Raw genomic sequence first — 20,491 nt, forward strand, 5'->3', positions numbered from 1 at the left:
GAGAAGGTAATCTAGATTTACAGGTGATACAGGTTCCTGATTGTGGAGGCAACTCTGCATTAAAAGCCCACTCTCTACACATAGGATTTCTCCCTCTACCTCTTATATTCAATAAGTCTCTCGATGAATAGACAATCCGGGCCCTTTTGCCCGCAACAGAAGATACAGGGGATATGGCACTGGGCACGGGCCAGGCGCGGACGGGCGCAGACGGGCTTGCCTTTGGCGCGCCCGCTGCGCGCGTCCGCTGCGCGTTCGCGCCATCGGTCTAAATATAGCGTGTGGGAGCCAGACGCTAGGCTGCTCCCCCACGCTACACCCAAGATGGCGGTCGCGCCGAGAACTGGCTGTTAGCAAGTAGCCCTCGTGTTTTTAAAAGCTGTATGTGTTAAAACCCACTAAAACAATCCTTCAGCCCACCAGCAACCTAATCACCCCGTTTTGTAGTGGCCCCAAGAATAAAAATAAAACTGATATAAAAAGCACAAAAATTATTTCACATCTAAAATCAATTTAAAATGTAGCGATAAAATCTCACAGGCAAAATAGTGCTCGCTCTTCTCCTCTAACTCCCGGCTCAAGCCTCAGGAGTGGTCTCTGCAGTCTTCAACACTGTATCCCACCGCACACTAATTGAAAGACTCCACCACATCAGCATCCAAGGGTACATGCTCAGATGGGTCACCTCCTTCCTCAGCGGAAGAACCCAGAGTATTCACCTCCCACCTTTCACCTCTAAACCCAAGGAGATCACCTTTTTTGTCCCCCAGGACTCATCCCTCGCTCTTCAACGCATATATGACCCCGCATTGTCAGATCCCACGGTTTCAACATAATTTCTGTGAGAAATTGGCCTGGCATATGCTGGTCACTAGATATATTGGCCACCTTGCACCAGTCCATTTCGACTCTTATGGTAGATAGGTTTAAGACAACCTTTTAAAGAAAGCTATCCTAGTGGTAGCTGTGGAGAGCAGCCTTCAGGCTAAGTCTCAGAGGAATGTAAAGCAGCTTGTTTTACCTTATAATCTCTTGAATTACCAAATGAAAGAGCACCACAAAGGTATATATATCAAATATATATGTATTTATTACTAGACACACTTTACTCATCTCTTTATGAGATTAGAAGCCAGGTACACATTCAAATGTCAACGTTTCACAATCAATTAAGCAAAAATATGGCTGGAGCCCTAGGGGCGTACCAGACCATATACTACAAAAATGGTATAACAAAGTCGACTTGCAAAATGACAAGGCCTAGGGCCTGGGGAATCGCTGGGGCTTCACTACTGCAGTGTTAGCAGGTAAGTAACAAGCCCACGGGAGACGCGTGCAGTGTGTGAACACAGCCGTGGGTTCCCTATTGATTACAATGGAGCAAGTCGCGGTTTGATTTTTAAAGTTCTAGGATACTTCGAGGAAGTCCAAAAGCAAGCCACTTGCAAGGTAAGTACTTCGAGGGCCAACACACACTAGGGCACCGGAGTGCACGAGTTGCCTCACCCAGGGAAGCAGGGTGCATAGGTGTCTTTTGGTGTCGGGTCGTGTCGCTGTTTTCTATGGAGACCAAAGAAGACTTGCTGCTTGCGTCGACTGAAGAAGTGTCCGGTGGAATCCGAAGGTGGATTCAAGATGCAGAAGACCTGAAAATTGAAGGGACAGTGTTCAAGGTCACTTGCCAGTGACCGGTGGCCATGAAGATGGATGACCATAGATGTCGCGTGATTTCAGGTCATCAATGGTGTTTTGACTCTTCGCTCACGAGGTCCAGGAAGGATTGATGATGACCAGCAGCTGGATTTGGAGTGTCCCACGATGTTTGCAGCTGATGGCGGTGTCAGCAACCGGATTGGAGCCAACAAGCCTTGGCAACTGTAAGTCTTGTGTAGACTGAAGAAAGTCGATGATGCAGACCAGCAAGGTCTGAGGGACTCACCCTATGAGGGTGAGTGAGGGCAGACCTGGAGCAACCAGAGGAGCCCTTGTAGTTGATAAGAAAGTCTTCGTGGGACCCACTAGCTAATAGGCAATTGCTCGGAAAGACACCTCTTCAGGAAATGCTTCACAGGAGCCCACGGTCACTCGGGATGGGGTAAGCCTCTGATTTTCACTGCAAAACCTGCTGGAGGCTTGGGCCACAAATGGTCCAAGGCACAAGTTCGTTGAACGTTGCGAAGGGATTGCACTCGACAATATTGCACAGTCCCCGGGTATTGCTGTTCCTCATCACTCGTGGGGTCCACTTGCCACAGCTTTGCTGGGGACTCAAAATGGTTGTCAAGAAGTCAGGAAATCTACTTCTGGGGCAGCGAGAAAGTTTGCAACCATTGATTAAGGTTTTTGGTGCCTGCCAAGCAGGGGAGTCACTCCTTGACTCCAAGGGAGATTCTTCTGTATTCCAAAGGTAGTGGAACGTTGAAGGGCCAGGATTCTTCTTTGTAGAGCGTCGTCCAGGGTTATCTGCTTTGCAATGGCAATGCTTGCTATCTCATAGTGAAGATAAGGGAGGGACTAGCTTTATGACCACTCCTCTAGGAGGGTCAGGGTAGGGGGTGGTTACACCCACTTCCCTTCATCCAGTTTCGCGCCAGAGCAGGGACAGGTAGCCCCTGAACCGGTTTGAGCTGGCATATGCACAGAGGAGCCTACTGCTCACCCAGTGCAGGACTTCAAAGCACTCTAGGAGTGCACCCACCCAGCTCCAATACACTAAATCCTGTCTGGAAGGTGGTGACACCTCCCTGTGACAGGATGCCTATTGTTGAGCTTCCTCCACTGCGAGTTTCAGTCAGCAGCAGGAGGGCAGCCCAGTGTCTGTGCTGGTGGCATCCATTTTGTGATGCCAGGGCTCTTTCAGATTTCTGTCGTTTAAGTTTAGTGGGTACATGTCGTCCCCTCTAGAAGTGTGGGATCATACTCCCACACCAGTTACTGGTGTGGGGGTATGATTCCAAGTTCTTTGATGACACCAAACACAACATGTTTTGATGCAGTCATTCCAAAGTTAGCATTTACCTCAAGGTTATAATGCACTTAAGAGTATATGGTTTAACCGCATCCACAAACAGCCACAGAGAATAGACTCTGTCAGCTGGAGAGGGGTCCTGCTCATGCAGAGGCACCCCCTCACATAGTAAACCAAGCACCCTGCCCTCAGGATTGATAGGGCCTGCTATAGGGGTGGCTGATAGGTTTATATGTGTGTGTATGGTGAGATATAAGAACCTATACCTCAGTGAGGAGTGCTAACACTACCTCACACAGGCTGCAGTAGCAGGACTGTGGTGTCCGATTGAGAATGCTTCCCAGGGGTGGCATAATACATGCTGCAGCCCCTGGTAGGCCTGTGAAGTACCAATGCCCTAGGTACCTAAGGTACCATATACTAGGGGCTCATAAGGTACCACAGTATCCAATCACTAGTGCATCTAATATGCACACCAAGTAGAGAGAACAGAGAACCGGGGCCCTGATTAGCAGGGACCCAGCCAGACTATAGCCAGAAGCCAGTGTATACATCAGAAAAAAAGTGGGGGCAACATAAGTGCAGATCCTACTCTCCTACAATTTCCTACCCAGACCACACCCAACTCATCCTCTCACTGACCGACCACCCCGCCACCACAAGAACCAACTTCCACAGATGCATGACAAACGTCGCCGACTGGATGAAGAATAACTGCCTGCAGCTGAACATAGGCAAGATGGAAGTACTGATCTTTGGCAACAGCAGCAACACATAGAATGACTTCTGGTGGCCATCAGAACTAGGACCCGCAACCACTCCTTCCAACCCTGCCAGAAACTTCATAATCATCATTGACATCAAGCTCACCATGAAATCACAGATCAATTCCATCTTCTCCATCTGCTTCCTCACTCTGCGCATGCTACGTAAGTTCTTCAAGTGGCTACCCCTACACGTGTGACGCACTGTGACACAAGCCCTCATCACCAGCTGACTGGACTACGGCAATGCCCCCTATGTAGGAATCGCTGCAAAACCTTTACAGAGACTTCAGGCAATGCAGAACTCTGCAGCCAGCCACATATTCAGCCTTCCCCGATTAACCCACATCTCACCCCACCTCATAAAACTCCACTGGCTCCCCGTACAGAAGAGATGCCAATTCAAGCTGCTGTCACACACACACACAAGGCTCTACACAACCAAGGACCCGCCAACATTAACCACTGCCTGAACTTCCACCAACCATTGAGAAGACTACACTCCACCTCCCTTTCACTTGCCCATACTTCCTGCATCTACCGAAGCAGAAGTGGACGGCGCTTCATCTCCCACATCGCAGCAAAGTTCTGGAACAGCCTTCCCACGCACCTTTCGACCATCACCTCTCTTCCAGAACTCCGAATGGCTCTCAAGACCTGGCTGTTTGAAAAAGCCTTCTGGCCTGCAAGGCTTGTATACCCTATAGGGTGATTAGCCGCGCTTTATAATTCCTGATTGATTGATTGATTGATGTATTGGACTAGGATGAGTCTAGGTATGGGTTCCATTTTGGGGGGGGGGGTAAATTTGACAGGTCATGTTCACAAAAATAAAAAGAATACATCAGCTCAGCGAGATCAAACTGATTTATTAAACTTTGATTGCATTTATTGCTGGATGTAAACATTGCAGGGGAGTAAGCATGTCTTTTTCAGCCAGCCTTGTTATGAACACCCCTTCTTCATCGTGTTATTATGCGCAGTGGTACCCATCAGAACATTGAATCTTCTGACTTGCATACTTGAATAGTGCAGACATCTTGTACAGGCTGTTGTGACTGCAGGGCAGCTTGGCAGAAATCTTGACACGTCGCACTTAGAAGAGATGTATCCCTCCGCACAGCCCTATCTCCAGGAACAGGAACTTGGCTCCAGCGCATCCGCCTGCACCGATGCCCTGTCTTTGGCTGGCTGTAATTAAAAAAACAAGGGTGAGCGATTGCCAAAAACCGAATATATTCTCAATACAATCACTGAGAAATTGTAGGGACGGGGGATACCCCTGTGCCCAAATACATACAGGATTCCACTGCAAGACTCATTTTCAGTATTGTTGCTACCAAAAGTGTAGGAGGTGCAGTGGGACTGCACCCAAGTTATGGCTGTCTTTCATGACCTAACCAGAGGGGAAGCAGCTCATTTCCCTTTCTTGGTTTAAAGGTTAGGGCACCATTGGTATGCTACTGGTAACTTTGTAGTGTCTTCACCAATTAGCCAGAGTACAATTAACATTTACACTGACTGTTCACGGGAAAGCGATATTTAGCACTTGCCATGAACGTGAAATGTGTTTTTGCTTACCCAACCAATGATTAAGGCATTGCTATTGGAGCAAAAATGTCAGACACCAATGTGCACAGTGGAACATGGCCTCTGGTCTTCACAGTGCACATTTCCTATTATCTGCCAGCAGCCAGCAGCCAGCAGTTTAAGTTGGGCTCTAGCTGTTCCCTTAGATCCTATACCAGAGGAAACGTTCTGATAACTTAGTGGTAATCTTCATTACTCTGAGTCCTAGTCATTCTCGAGCCATTTCCCCTTGAGCACGTCAGGACTGGGATGAGGAAGATGGATGAGGAGGCAATGTTTCTGGGGTTGGTCTCTATGCAGCATCAAATTTAGTTCATTATTGCAGCATTATTAGTATAGGTACCATATACCATTGATGGTGGTTGGAAGGTGAGGGCGAGTTGGGCAATGATGCACTTTCCATTTACCTGGTTGAGTTCAAAGTTTTCCTTTCATTTTACCAGTTTGTAGCAATGCTGGGACCAAGTTAGGAAAGTTCTCTTTTCTTCCAGACCCTGGGGCAGATTTACAAGCCCCTATGCGCCGCCGTTGCATCACGTTGTGTGACGCACCGGCGGCGCAGCCTGCTGAGTGATATTTACAAGCACAGGTAAAGTCACTCTGCGTGACTTAACCTGTGTTTGTAAATATCGCCCCTGTTCACGCAACACTTTGCATGTTAGGGGCGTGCCATGGGTGTTGCTGTGGGTGATCCCACGCAACACCCATGTCCACTGATGCATTTCCAGATTTACGAGAAATCGTGAATCTGGAAATGCGTCAGAATGCTATGTGGCGTAGCGAGGTGCAATGAGGAGAAATGTTTTCATTTCTCCTCGTTTTTTTCCTCGTTCAATGCGTGCTGCATTCCACAGCACGCATTGGAAGAGGAAACCACCTCAATTGTATGTTTTTAGGCAGGAAGGTGCCCCTTCCTGCACAAAAACAATCTCACCACGACACACAGGCATCTGGAAATTATGCAGTAGATTATGAATTATATAGCACATGTGACAAATCTACAATTGTACGGAAAATGCCGCTACTGCATAACCGCATAACTACAGTTGCCCTGCCTATTCTCCTGCAACTCTCTGACACTGTGAACAGCAGCTTTTGTTTTCAAAGGAATGACCTTGGATGTGAGAAAGTCTGAGCTGTTTTTTCACGGAATTAAAACGTGTCTTACTAGTTTTTGCAGGTCTTTTCTGTAGGTGCACTAACTCGCTGAGATATTTTTCTGTTCTCCTGAACATAATTGAATATGGAAGCTGTCTTGTTGCCAAGACGGGCCTTGGTGGTTCTGGCTTGAGGCCTACATCAAGACACTCTTAAGTCTTAAAGAAAAATATACGGGTTGGCCTATTTATTGTTTTTGATGCTTCCCAAAGGCTCTTTAAAGCAATTTCAACAAGACCCACCCTTGCTCTCCTTGCACTGCCTCAAAACTCCTTTGTAAGCACATTTTCCTCAGATCTTATATTTTTGTCTTGACTTGTGTTTCCTTCTCCTGGCAAGCGGGCACCAGCTGTATGCTGGTGCCAGCTCACGCTGCCCCAAGGTTCATGTTGCCTATGCTTTTTGGCTGGCAAGATGTTTTGGTGGGTTGACAACAGTGCTTAATTAGAAAATACCATAAAGTGCAGTAGCCCAAAAGTTTTCCTAGGAACCACAACTACTGCTTCTGAAGACTGTGTTTGCCAACCACCAAACGTTATAGTGTTGATTCCATCTCATGCCTCTTTCTTCCACCACTTTATACATCTTGGGGCAGATTTATGAGCCCCTTGCGCCACTTTTGCGTCACTTTTAACATGGGAAAAGTGACGCAAAAGTGGCGCAAGGGGCTCATAAATCTGCCCCCTTGTCTCTTTATTTGACTCATGCCAACCACCTGCGACCACCTGCACGAGATAACCACTGATTAACAGCCTTCCGTAAAGCTTTTTGCAAATGGTAGGTTTCAGCAGGACTCAGTTCTAGAAAGACGAGCTCAGCATTTCACCTTCCTGAGGCCCTTGGCATGGGAAGCATTGAGCTGGCTAAAAAGAACACCCATTTCTTATTATTTAAGTGGAAAGAAACGATCCAGTCTGTGGTGGGTGCCATAACATGTTCAGCCTTATTAATATTATACCATTCACTTCTCTCCCACGACTAATGTTGCAGCTCAGCTTGAGAGTGCCCAGAGCCCCAGTCCCTTCTCCCATGGCATCATCACCCCATGGACCCTCTCCTTTTACACCCCAAGTTTCAATTTCCTTGCATCCTCACCCGATGCCTTTCAACCATACTTAGGTAACAGGACAGTGGTTTCCAAGGAGACATTGTCCTTGTCATCTATGGTCTACTTACGTTCATACTCAACAGCCCAGTAGGTTGGGACGCCCCAGCAGAGGCCGCGGACAGCGCCGGTGAACTGTGCCATGTTGGTGACCTGGTCATCGGTGATCTGGTAGTGCTTTCGCAGAGCCTCGAGGTCCTTCTTCTTGTCCTGTTGGATGAGAGGGACACAGAAATAGGTCAATGAGAAAATGATGCCAGCTGATATATGATTGAGACCAGACAAGATATTATAGACCGCCACGTGTAATATATATTGATGACAAGTGAGATACTGTTGGCAGCAGATAAGATAGTATTTCTGAGGATCAGATATTGACAGCCAATGGCTATCATCGATAGCAGGTACGATATTATTGATGTCATATAAGATACTGATAACTGAGGCGTTATTTTTTATAACAAATAGGATATTGTTGGCAGAGACAGTTTAGAAGACCTAATTGTTGGCAGATAAAATATAGAGCGAAAATAAGATGTGATTGTCAGCAGGTAACATAACGATGGCAGATAAGATTGTTTGCAAATAATATGTTAATGAAATTATGGGATATTGATGATATTGGTGCACCAGATAAGACAATTTTTGAGCATGGCATGGAGACCCAATGCGGGTTTACTTCCCAGCTGATAGCGCCTTACTCAGAAACATTAGAATGCATCTGATTGACCTACATGGGCAGTATTTCAAATATTTAAAAAAACATTGTGGTCTTAAGGAATGCTGCGTTACACCTCCAGCCTCTTCAGATATAGTGGAATCAATTAATCTTTCCCCCCAGTTATGAGACAAGGAGATTGATATAGTGAGGAAAGTAGATGTGTTTGTAAATAGTTACTGCACCTCAAATGTGCTCTAAATGAGGCTATACAAATTGTTGCAAAATAACGATATGTATGGTATTAACCTTAATCATGACAAGTCTAAAACTAATGATTGTTTGTGAAAAAAATCTTGACAGTGGAAGGGTAAGTGTGGAAACTAAAGAGGTACAAGTATATTCTTCTTTGGAGGATGGTATCATTCCTTAATTATATTAGAAAATCTATGATGATAAATTTCTTTATCATACTTTTTTTTAATACTATGTTGATGAATAGGTAGAATGTACTTTATAATGGCGTCGTGTTCTTAGTGTATATAATTCATTTTTCCCGCTGCTCAGCTGTGCGATTTCATTGACTCTAGAAGCTTGAGGTCTGTGTGTGGTTTAAAGCATTCAGCTCCACAAGCTGCTGTAAGAATGAATTAGATTCAACACAAATTTGAGTATCTTAGAAACAATGCTCTTTTTCACTCTTTGCTTTAAAGAGGACTCATCCATTCCCATTTTTGGTCATGTTTTTAGGGAAATTATGGAAAATTAATATTTGATTACAGTGGCTGCCGGCAGGGATCGGGAGCAGGGGGGTGGGGTTGTGGTGGTGTGAGTGTGTTGAAAATAAGGAAAACAATGCACCTAATTGCTGGGTCTCTCCTCTGCCATCCCTCCGTCGTCTCTCCAGACGGAACAGGGAAGCAGGAAGCACCCGGCTCCCCATAGCCAATCACAGCCTGCAACGCAGCATTGTGATTGGTTTGAGCGCCGTGGTTTGGTGCTCAGACGTGGAGTGGGGATCTGGACATGTCCTCCACCCAGGCTGGATTGCAGCCTGGGTGGAGAATATGCAAAGTGCACATGACTGTTTGGCTGGTCGAAACATAGGGAGTGCAACAGACTCCTCCCCTTTCCTGCTCTGAAAGCAGAGCAGCCCTGCCCACCCGCAATGCTGCTGCAGCAGGGAAACATAATATGATAATAATATTAAGTTATTATAATTTTATGTTTCCTTTATTTCAGTTACTGCAAAGCAGCGGGACGATGCCTCTCCACCTTAGGGGAGGAGCCGCCCTGTCTGATTAGTTAATGTTGTATAACTTCTATAGATTATCTGTGGAGAAGTATGATATGAGCTAAATACTTCAGAAACCATTGTGTGCAAGATCACACATTAGAGCAAATTTGCTGAATAATCAGATGACACATACCACACCCCAAACTTACCTTCCTGCTGTGAATAAATTCTTCAAATCGGCCAAGTGATGGGAAGGAGCTAAGGTGCATACGGGCAACTACGCAGATGCCTTTGTAGGGCATGTGGTAAGCGATGATGTTCTGTAAAATGAAGAAAGAAAGCAGTGGTGAGCTCCCGCTGTCTTTTTGATGTGGTATCAGAATCTTGTTGTCAGAATAATGTCTGATATAAATATTGTGTCCTAAATATTGTTCACAAAAATATAGCCCATTTGGCGTTAATAATAGAAAATTTACACTCAATGGGTAAACGATTTTTAGACGTGATATTCACAACAAACTATATTTCTGATTATAATATTCTGTCATAAATCATCTTTTGCATTTGAGAGGTTCTGCTTGCCCTGTTACCCAATGCTCTGTTAATTTAACTGCTTAAGTGTATTGTATAGTGACAATTACTTCAAGACCCCTACCCAATGTTCACAAAATCCACTGTGGTGAAGGTGGACAGGTCTTGTGCTGGGTTTGCTAGTGCTAAAACTTTGAGGGTTATTAGTGAAGACTGTCATAAGAGAGTGTAAGGGGGTGTACCTTTCATCCAAGTAACCATGGCGGCAGTCTCTTAACATTGTATTACTTCGTCACTATGGTCAGTGATGACAAACTCAATATATGTTGATGGGAACAGATGCTCATATAGGCTTTAATCTTACCTGGCTGTAATCCAGGACGACGTTGCTCGTGTGACGTCCAGAGTAAACGTTTAAATTAACCACATTGACTTCTCTGTTGACGTTGACCGTCTGGTAGACACTGCCTCCATCATTCCCTTGGTTTATGATCTGGATTCCCTGGAGAGAGAAGACACAAGACACTATGGTAAACACTAACAAAGTGTGGGGTAAACACAAAGCTGAGCCATTTAACATTTGGACCTCTGTGAACTTCATTTAGAGTTTAGATTATGTTACTTTGCATGGCATCAATGTCCAGTGCCAATTACTTGATTGGTACATTGCATCAATGTCCAGTGCCAATTACTTGAATGAATGCTTCAATCATCTCCCTGTTCTTCATTTTGTTTCGCGGTGTAGCACGTTTGTCGTGCACACTTGCATTTATGGGATTGAAGCAGAATTATGGGCAACCGACCACATGCTTACAGATTGGGTGGGGTAACTAAAGCGATATGCAATGCATTTGATTAGAAAAAGTGCAAATTTGCAAATATGGGAATTCAACAATACTACTAGAAGGTCTGTGTTCCCAAGTTTACTTTGTGCGATTAAAATGATTTTTGCGAACCAGGACTGGGAATTTACGATTACATTTTTTTCTTTGAGCAGCTAAATTCAATTTACGTGCACAAAACAATTTTTGAATCAGCATACTGTGATCTACGAGAGCATTGCACACAGAAACGGTGCGAGAATTTCCAGCGTGAAAGGAAAAATGTCATGTTGCCCAGGGTAGATCTCCATAAATCGATACACAGGCAGTTTTCATCTCCATAAATCGATACACAGGCAGTTTTGTAAGCCTTTGTAGTAAATTTACAACCAGGCTGTAGTAAGGCACCGAAATGCCTTACTAGATTATGCAGCAGTGCCGTCCTTTGGTATATTACGTAGCAGCTTCCGTGCTTTCGTTAATAAACACCATTCATAGATTGAAAATGACATTTTAGGAGGAGAGTTTTTCCTTAACAGCAAATTTTCTCCAATGATGGCCACTTTGAAATCATCACAAAGCGCTGAAGCAACTAGAAAGCTCGTGAGAGCTACATTCATTTTCACATATGTTTGTTCGAGAATGTTAATTCAATGAATGACATTGCTTTAGATGGACAAATAATTTTGTACATATTTTTATTTGAAAATGGAATAAAAACAACAATGCCCTCTGTAGTGTTCCGAAAGTGAATCTGATAAGGGATGTAAAGCAACGAAGGAATACTTATTTATTTTTCTAGACAAATTAATGAACAAACGAGCGAATGAATGAATGAATGAACAAACTCGTGTATTTAAATAGCTCATCTCTACAAAATCAGGCGTCTTTGTTCCGGGCACAATGACGAGGGCGCATTATTACTGAAACGTAGTGATGAGAAATCGAACAAGCCCACTCCAGACCAGTACACTCTGGAGTCCAGTGACTTTTGTCAACAATGAACAATTAATATTACTCTCGTTATATTTTATTGAAGTTGTGGGTAGACGAATATCAAGGGCTATTTCTTTATTCTACAAAAAACATGTAGCACATTTTTATAATAACTATTTAAGGGGGCTTTTCACTCTTGGTATTTGTTTAAGGTGTTGTGAAGAAGGCGTCGTGTTTACATGGCTGCGAGAGCCCGGTGAACCTACAAGCAGGCCGGAGGTGCTGCTGGAAGTGTGTGTGGGCCCACTCTGGGATGAGTGACATCGCTTGCAGGTGTTTGATTGGCTTATCATCTGCAGGGGTGTGGCTGCCTGTGACGGAAGAGTGAATGTTCCAGAAGATTCCATGGTACTGAAGGGGCAAACCGTGGGTGCGGGGCTTTGACCTGCAGTCCTCTGGGAGATAGGAATTGTGGGTGAAGTGAGTGAGACTTTTGTGGAGTCCTGTGTGGGGTGGGCGGTTCTAGGGTTGGAACAGGGCCCTCGTGGACCAAGGGGGCTCAGTGCCTTAAATGGGCCGGTACCGTCCAGTATGGAGTACCAGCACTTTTTAGGTCTCGGCTAGCGATGGCTGCGCTTGCGCAGTCTCGCTCGTGAGACATAATGACTTGGGTGAAGAGGGGCTTGAACCCGCCCCTCTTCTTCCCTGTTCTCCATTGGCTGGCCTAGTAAATGCTGGCCAGCCATTGGAGAAGAGGTCCCGTCACTCTGATCCTGCCCCGTCCTTTTCGGATCGGGGGGCGTGTTTTTTGCGAGAAGTCTCAGGGAGGAGACAACAGCAAAACACGCCCCCCAATCCGAAAAGGACACTCCCTTTCTCCGAGGCATTTTCTGCTGTGCCTCGGAGAAAGGCGGTGGTGCCCCGGCGTTGCTCCCGCGCACACACGCTATCGCTTTTACTTTCGGAGCTTTTCCAGTCTCCCCTTTGAATCTAATGACCTATAAAATGTCCCCTTCTGCCTTTCCCGTTCTACCGTCCCCCGAACCCCCCCCCCATCGCCGTCCAATCTAATTCTGCCCCCTCCGTTGCTCCCTTCCTGGCCCTCTTCACTGTTTCTCTCCCTGCCTTCGCAGCGCTAGAGTCTGTCGTCCATCTCTATGCCGCTCACTGTGTCTTTCTGTGGTCCTTAGCTACCGGCCACCCGCAGCTTCTGGCACGCTCGTGCGCCGAGCTCTGGAGTCACACCGACTACCAGCCGCGCCTACTTCCTGGAGAAAAAAGCGTTGAAAGCGGCCATCTTTGAAGGACAGGGTTGGAAGGAAATGGAAAGTTAATGGCATTGTCAGGTAGAGCAAACGGGAAAAAATGCATTTCGTTTTGATTTCAGCATGATTCCTGCAATATCTTCTTTAATAAGTTTCAACAAATAATGTTTCAAAGTATTTACAAATAAAATGCATTTGGAACAAATACCTATTACTCAAAAGTTTTTTGAGCGAATCTAGTATTATTTTCAACATTCTGTAAATTAGGTAATACGGGTGCCGGATGCTCCTTTTATACTGAAATCCAGGTTTAGCAAGTTCAAAACGGCCGCCTGATGTGCCCTTTTCTGGGGCAGGAGGCGTGTCCTTGAGCATCTGCCGCGTATGCTATTGGCCAATAGGATGCCGGAAGTGGTGCGAGACCCGCCCTCGAGGCTTCCCCTTACGCTTGTCTTTGGGCAGGTAAACAAAAGAAGGAAGAAAAGCGCAGGAAGCGGTGAGTGCGGGGCTTCTAGGCGCCGTGAGTAGAGTAAGCACTACACAGTGCACTGTGGCATAATCTCTATGCAAAAGGCATGTTTTATAGGGAGGTACAAAATGACATTAACCGAAGACGTTGGCACATTTAAATGAGCCAAGTACATTGGATTATTATATAAATTGAAGCAGTCGTAGAATTGTGTAATAGCATGTGGACTGGTGCCACGCATGTGGCGCATATTTATGAGTAATTCAACGGACAGCCTGTGCAGAGTAACCAGTATCGATAAAACATGGGCATTGTTTTTAGCCCCATAGAGGAAGCGTGCTGCTGAATGTAGGACTGATTTTAGAGGAATGAGATGAATCTTGAGAAGATCAGTCAGGGGAGAGTTACTGTAGTCGGTTCTCGTTAGCACCAGTGATTGACCAAGAAACGTAAAACCCTGCTGAGGAATGTAGCTGCAAATTCCCCAGAGTAGATACAATAGATAGCTTACATTTCTGGCAATGGTGTTGGTTTGTGCTTGTAAATTGAGCCTTAATCTAATATGACTCCCTAGGATTTTGCACTGTTGATAATAGTTTGTTTACTTTTAAGGCGGAGTTCAATGAAGAAATAAGACGGAATTCAGTTTTGGAAGTTTTGGGTTCAGTTTTAAACGATGGGAAGCCATCCGGTCTTGAACTGTGCTTAGGGCTTTGGCAAGGTGTGGGATGCCCGTTGGAGAGGAGACTTTTAAGAAGTATTTCATTTGTAAATCATTATGTGCTGCGGCCAATGCTTTTTAGGTCTCGGCTAGCGATGGCTCCTGAGAAAATTACTGTATTGAGAAGTCCACATGCCCCCTCATCTAACAGACGAGCAAAACGCGCACACACAGGAAGGTCACTTCCGCCGGAATCACCCGCTTCCTCGCTGAAGGACTGAAAGCGACACAAGGTTCCAACGTTCCGTATTTAACATTTGCTTCCGGGTGTGAATGAAACAGCAATCCGAGCCGGTGGGCGCTCACATATGGCCCTCTCACTGCAAAATTCGAGGAGGAGTCTTAAAATATCACATTACAAAGGCCCAGGCCCTCCTGGTGGAGGGGTGGGGGGGTGACGAGGGCTGACACCTCTGCACTGCCAGTCGTGTACCTCATGCCTCTGTGCCTGACATTTCTTCACACGTCTCATGCCACCCTGGCCCCACTGCTGCAGTTGCTGGTAGAGGTGCACTGAGGGCCCAGTTATTTACCCTGTGTGCTCACTGGAGTTTTTAGCCTCTTTGTTCACCTGTGAACTACACAAACCAAGAGCGGGAAATAACAGACCGAGCCCCCTGTGAGCAGCTACACAAACAATGCAGCAAATGCGTGAAGGGGCCACAGAAGGCTCTCTGGGACCAGGAGGGCGCCGATCTACCAGAAGAGCGCCCCCTGCTGGCCAGACACGCCTCCATTAACCACCAAAAACAGTGCCCCCTGCTGACCAGATACGCCTCTAGAATAGCGCCCTCCATAGCGCCCCACTAACCTCCCAGAACAACCCCCCTGCTGGCCAGACACGTCTCCACTAACCACACAAAACAGCACCCCCTGCTGACCAGGCACACCACCCCTAACCTCCCAGAACAGCGCACCCTACTAACCAGGCACACCACCACTACCCTCCCAGAACAGCGCCCCCTACTAATCAGGCACACCACCGCTAACCTCCCAGAACAGCACCCCCTACTAATCAGGCACACCACCGCTAACCTCCCAGAACACATTAGTGCACAATGTGACACGCAGTGCAAGATAATATTGAAACTTCCTCAAATGGCTTAAAAACAAATCACTGTCTCTGTAGAGGTCTAGCTGCTGCTTTTCCTTTCCAGACAACTCTCCGCCGCCTACACGCCCTCGGGCATTAGTTAGCACTACAAAAATATAAAATCCAATCAAAACATTGCTGGTGTCACGTGTGAACAGACAGCATCCTTACTCCAATGGGGCAGTCTCCAATCCTGCCACCCTGTGGACAAAACAGAAACAAACTGAGAAATCCCCTGCGCCATTCTGCTGCCAGACTGTATCCTAGCTGAGCCGACTCAGCCTTTCATCTTCCTCAAGGTCGATGCATGAGCATCAATCCAGCTGAGTTTGGGATGTGCTCCTTATAAACTGATATAGGGGAGGGATGGCTCAACCTGGGGGCAAGGAGAAGGTCACACGTTCGAATGCGAGCAAAGGAAAGTGCGTCATTTCCGGCAGAAGGGTAACATTGATGGTGGTTTGAAGCTACCAGGTCAATCCATACTCAATTTCCTCGTCTAATCTTAACACCAAAGGCACCAATGAGTCTCGTCTATACTCCACCATTCTCCCATTAAAGATCCACTGGTCTCCTTATATTCCTGGGTGCATAAGCATTTTTTAAGCGGATTGATGGGCAGGACAAGCGAAGCATTGGTGGTAGGTGGGCGGTGGAACGCTAAAGCAGTACCTCAGAGGACGCAAAGCAACACAAGGCCAGGTGGGAAAGCAATGCAGAGACGCAGGCTGGTGAGCGCAGGAGGAAAGAGCAGGCAGAAGCCGGACAACAGAAACTGAAGGGGAAGAGACGAACATGAAGGAGACAGTAAGAAAGCACATCACACAGAACAAGCATTTACAATGCAACGGTCTCGGCATTGTTAAAGTTAGAGCTATTGGCATTGCTCATGACAATGCCGTTTCTTTAAATGTTTTAAAAACAAAAAACATAAGCAAAAATAATGTCATGAGCAATGCCAATAGCTCTAACTTTACCAATGCCGAGACCATTGCATTGTAAATGCTTGTTTAAATTTATTTTGAGAGGGAGAGTACCGGCACTTCTCAAGAGAAATGTATTACTTTTAATTGGAGACTACCGGCACTTCTCGGAAACAGGCAGGTACTCTGCCACAGAGTACCTGCACTTCTATTTTTACATTTAAAGCACTTACTAGGCTTGTCCTGGCTGAGCACCAGTGTACAGATCCCCTAAAGTCATCCTGGCCCCAGTCTCTTTCTGCAGCGTGCGATGGCCCTGGAGACCAAAGGGAGACAATTGGATCCCGAATTCCACAGTACTCTGCAGGGTACTCAGTGGGAAAATCAGGAGAGCTCACCATTTTAATGCTACCAGCCCCTAGGGCACATAAAGGCTCCTCCTCCATATGCAACACACTGGCCCTTCTTCAGACGACGCAAGGCAAGAGGTAACACCACTACTGCCAGGAAGGGAACATCCAGCCTGCTTCCTTTCTGAGACACAAAAGTGATTGTTCTCTCGCATCACCTCACGTGAGTCTGTAACTTGCCCTGTGTGCTTACCACATGGACCCTAGCGGCGGGTGATCGACATGCCCTAGGAAACCCTGCGGAAGCACCGAAGTGCCCTGATGCCAATTGGGTCGGCATAAGACATTGAGCTGGTGGAGTGCCTGGTGCTGCAGCTAGCTGTGCAGGTGTGAGAGACTTCCTCAGCAGCTCAGTGCACACTCTACAAGGGTCCCAAGCTGTCCTATTCACCAGCTGGAGATTGGGTTCAGAAGAATATGGATTGCAGAAACAGTAGACCTGCAATAGAGCCCGCTTTAGCGCTGGCAGTGCCATTTGCCACAATCCTTTTTGGTGTTTCTCCACCCCATGACCTCCTCCTCGGATTCCGTCGCTACCATCATGCATGCCCCTCATCTCTCCATAGCCCCTCTCTCACATACATTTCATTTGTTTTAAAGCACTCCTAAAGGCTGGAATCTACTAATCTACTCAGCTATAATATACAGATCTGTGATCTGCATGGTACTGTAATTTGTAGCAGGCGTATTAACCCTCTGTGCTACTTTATGGGAGTCAAAACTGCCATCAAACAAAACTCACATCTCTCTCTGTAGCAGGAACATTAATCACAAGAGTTATCTGGACTTGTTTATTGCTGCCTGAAAGCTGGACACAAAAGGAATTCTGAGGCAGGTGCTTTTAAATCAAAAGTTATTGCTAAACAAAGCGCCCACCTGAGGTCAGTGGCCCTCTTTAGGCAGGTCAGCGCCCAGTGCGGCCGCACCGCTGGCCCCACCCTAAAGCTGGCTCTGACCTGCAACCAAAGACATTTTATCCTTGAATTCATATCCTGCCCCAAAGAATACCCTCGAACCCACGTACGTGTGGTTCATTCATTTGTGTGCTGTGGAATTTTCCAAAACTCTACGACCTTCCTCTGAACCCAGGTCTGTGATCTGTGAGGTCTGACTTGATTTGAAATAAATTACACCGAGCCTATAGACAGGCACTGAAAGACAGGCAGCTTGGGTGAGGAGAGAGTTGAAGAGGGGAGAGACATGGGGCGGGGAGAAGAGAGCTCGAGAGAAAGAGGGAGCAAGGGGCCTATAGGATGCATATTTCGCTTCATGTAAAGGCTTAGCCATAAACATAAACACACAAAAGAAAAGAGGGCTGTCAGGCGGCGGAGGTCGGTACAGTACAGATGGGCCGGTCCTGGCATTCTATTCATCTGCAGGTCTTACCTCATCAGCAAGCGCTGTGGCCAAGAAGGCTCCCAGAAGCACCCCGACCAGGATCTGTGAGGAAGAGGAAGAGATTTAATGTCATTGTCTCATCGACCAATACCACAACATCCATGATGGCCAAAATATATCTTTTGACCTTTGTAGGGCATCGACCTAACGTCATGGTCTCTTCCCAAGCCCTATCGGCCTCTCAGAGGCACCACCCCGAAATACGACTGACTCGGACAAGGCCAAACCAGCCCATCAGAGCACCACAGGCACACAGAAGTGACTCTCCTTCAGCCCTACCACCTTGTCTGGCATGTGACTGAGTCCGCCAGAAACCTGCCAGCATTTCAGTGGCACCAGCTGACATATGACTACCTCTGCCCCAGCCATATCAGCCTTTCAGAGTCATCTGCCCCAGCCCTACCAATATGTCCATCAGACGGAAATTAAGTAAAACATATATACATGAAAGCCATTAGACATGCAGTGAAGGCTGGGTTGTATGTTACCCAGCGCTGTGGAGGCGCCTGTGGTTGGAAAAGAAAGCTACTTCTGCTTGCAGAAGACAGGAGGGAGTCCCAGATGAAAACACTGCAGAATGTCCAAATGTCTCACTAGATTGCTCCTCATTTTGAGTCGCTCACTAATTCCGAAAAGGCACAAGAAGGTTTTTGTACCCAATTTCACATCGGAACTTATGCGAAGTTATTGCACATTTAACACTTTCCCGGTGCAGATATTCTCAAGAAAATCCTGGAGAATTTTGCTCAAGAAAAGCTAATGAGAAAAAATAAAAATCTGTGGTAACACAGGAAGATACCGCACATTACCTTTCAGAATGAGGAGGCAAAACAACACGAGGAAAATTCAGTATTGGTATTTCCCAAGCATTATTTCGGCACCCAAAGCTGAGGCACTCAGAATAAAGGCCTTTGTCTCTTAAAAGTTCAAAAGTGGCCTTTATTCTCACCGCAGTGCGTCAACAAAATAATGCCTGTTAGTGTTTTGATATCCAATCATTATAGAAGATCCTGTAATAAAAGCCAGCAAAGAACCAGAGAGAAGATTCTATCAGTCTTAAAGAAGTAAAGCAAAACGACAAGGCATGGCCCGGATTCCCTATAGCGCCTGTAACATTGGTGAGACAGAACATGTAACCAGTTTTACAGTGAATTATGCATTTAAAGCACTATGTGATGTAGCGATATGGCAATACAGATTTTTGGCAGGCCACCTTTTTTTCAAGGATGCTTCTGAAACAGATTTAACACTGAACCATATGGAGAAGAAGGCATGCTTACCCCCGCTTTCATCCTGTTGACTGTGTAACACCCCTAGGACTCAATAACGATGAGAAGCAATGTCAGCAGAGCTTGGGCTGCCTGATGGTCATGCACTGCTTTTATACACCTCTGCGTGATTAAGCTCCCCACTCCTGCAAGATAAAAATATTTGCATATCTAACAAATGTGTGTGCAGAGCCCAGGTATCAACCAGATTTATTTACCAAATAGGAGGGGTTTGGCTTCTTACTCAGTACCGCCCTACACTCTTTCCACTTGACAACCGTACATGGAAAGGCATGCAAGGATACAGCCATTAGTTTTGGTCTCTGTGTATAGAGACTGTTGTAATGCTGCATTAACAATGCCTTGAACTGAAAAAGTTTGCCTCTCTGCTCAACAATATGAGTTAGCTAATTCGGAGCATTTTAGATACACCGAGATCCATCACGCACTACATTCCCACTTCCCGAAGGGCACATCCCCCCCAGACCCCTCTCCATTAGAGGATAGATTGTTAGATGGTCACCTACCCGAGAAAGTCATCTCATTAACATATAAGAAATTGATCAATAATACAGCAGACCCCGTCGGACCGTTGCGTGAGAAGTGGGTGAGGGATGGCATCGAGTTAGATGATGAAGACTGGCAGGAAGCAGTATCCTCCCCAAGAGTAGTGGCGATCTCGGCTAGACTCAGGCTGATACAACTCAAAATCCTCCATAGAATTTATGTCACGGGACCTTGTCTGGTACGGATGGGTAGGGCTGAAACGTGTGATTGTCGGCGACAATGCGGTCAGGAAGGCACATTCCTATCATCATATGGGAGTGCGCTATATACAGTCATATTGGTGCAAAATTTAGATTTTTCACAGCCTGGTGGGCAGAAAATCTGGATTTTATTAAAGACACGGAGGCCAGGATTATGCAAATCTCCTTTATTGCGCAGCTCACAGCAGCAACAATGAAGAGATCTAGAACTTCGTAAAACATTCCATCATAGTATAAAGTCCATGTGCACGCAGTCATCTCCCTTCTTTGTGCAGCGAACAAGATAACTTCAAAAATATTCTTCTCAAACAACATTTTTCTAATAAGATTCTTTCAAATAACTTCCTTAGAGAAGACATCAGATCTCCGAAATCAATTAATCTGAAAGAAAATAACAGAGTCATATTAC

General features: G+C 46.1%; 1 protein-coding gene across 1 annotated transcript; it reads right to left on the reverse strand.

Annotated features, from left to right (window-relative positions):
- Nucleotides 1-4,581: 4,581 nt before the first annotated feature.
- LOC146784384 (gastrokine-1-like) lies at nt 4,582-19,429 on the reverse strand. Its single transcript, XM_085636310.1, has 6 exons — nt 19,328-19,429; nt 18,036-18,089; nt 10,376-10,513; nt 9,690-9,800; nt 7,657-7,795; nt 4,582-4,923 (listed from the first exon to the last, which is right to left on the reverse strand). Exons 1-6 carry the CDS (start codon nt 19,337-19,339, stop codon nt 4,829-4,831), a joined length of 549 nt encoding a protein of 182 aa, XP_085492436.1. The 5' UTR covers nt 19,340-19,429; the 3' UTR covers nt 4,582-4,828.
- Nucleotides 19,430-20,491: the final 1,062 nt, after the last annotated feature.

This window comes from Triturus cristatus, chromosome 11, assembly GCF_964204655.1.
Source record: "Triturus cristatus chromosome 11, aTriCri1.1, whole genome shotgun sequence".
Lineage (NCBI taxonomy): Eukaryota > Metazoa > Chordata > Amphibia > Caudata > Salamandridae > Triturus > Triturus cristatus.

Excerpts from the sequence above, each read along its gene's own strand:
- LOC146784384 (XM_085636310.1), bottom strand. Across the intron at positions 9,801-10,375 it reads TCGTCCTGGATTACAGCCAG|AACATCATCGCTTACCACAT; the intron begins GTAAGATTAAAG and ends TTCATTTTACAG. Across the intron at positions 7,796-9,689 it reads AATTTATTCACAGCAGGAAG|GACAAGAAGAAGGACCTCGA; the intron begins GTAAGTTTGGGG and ends CTCATCCAACAG.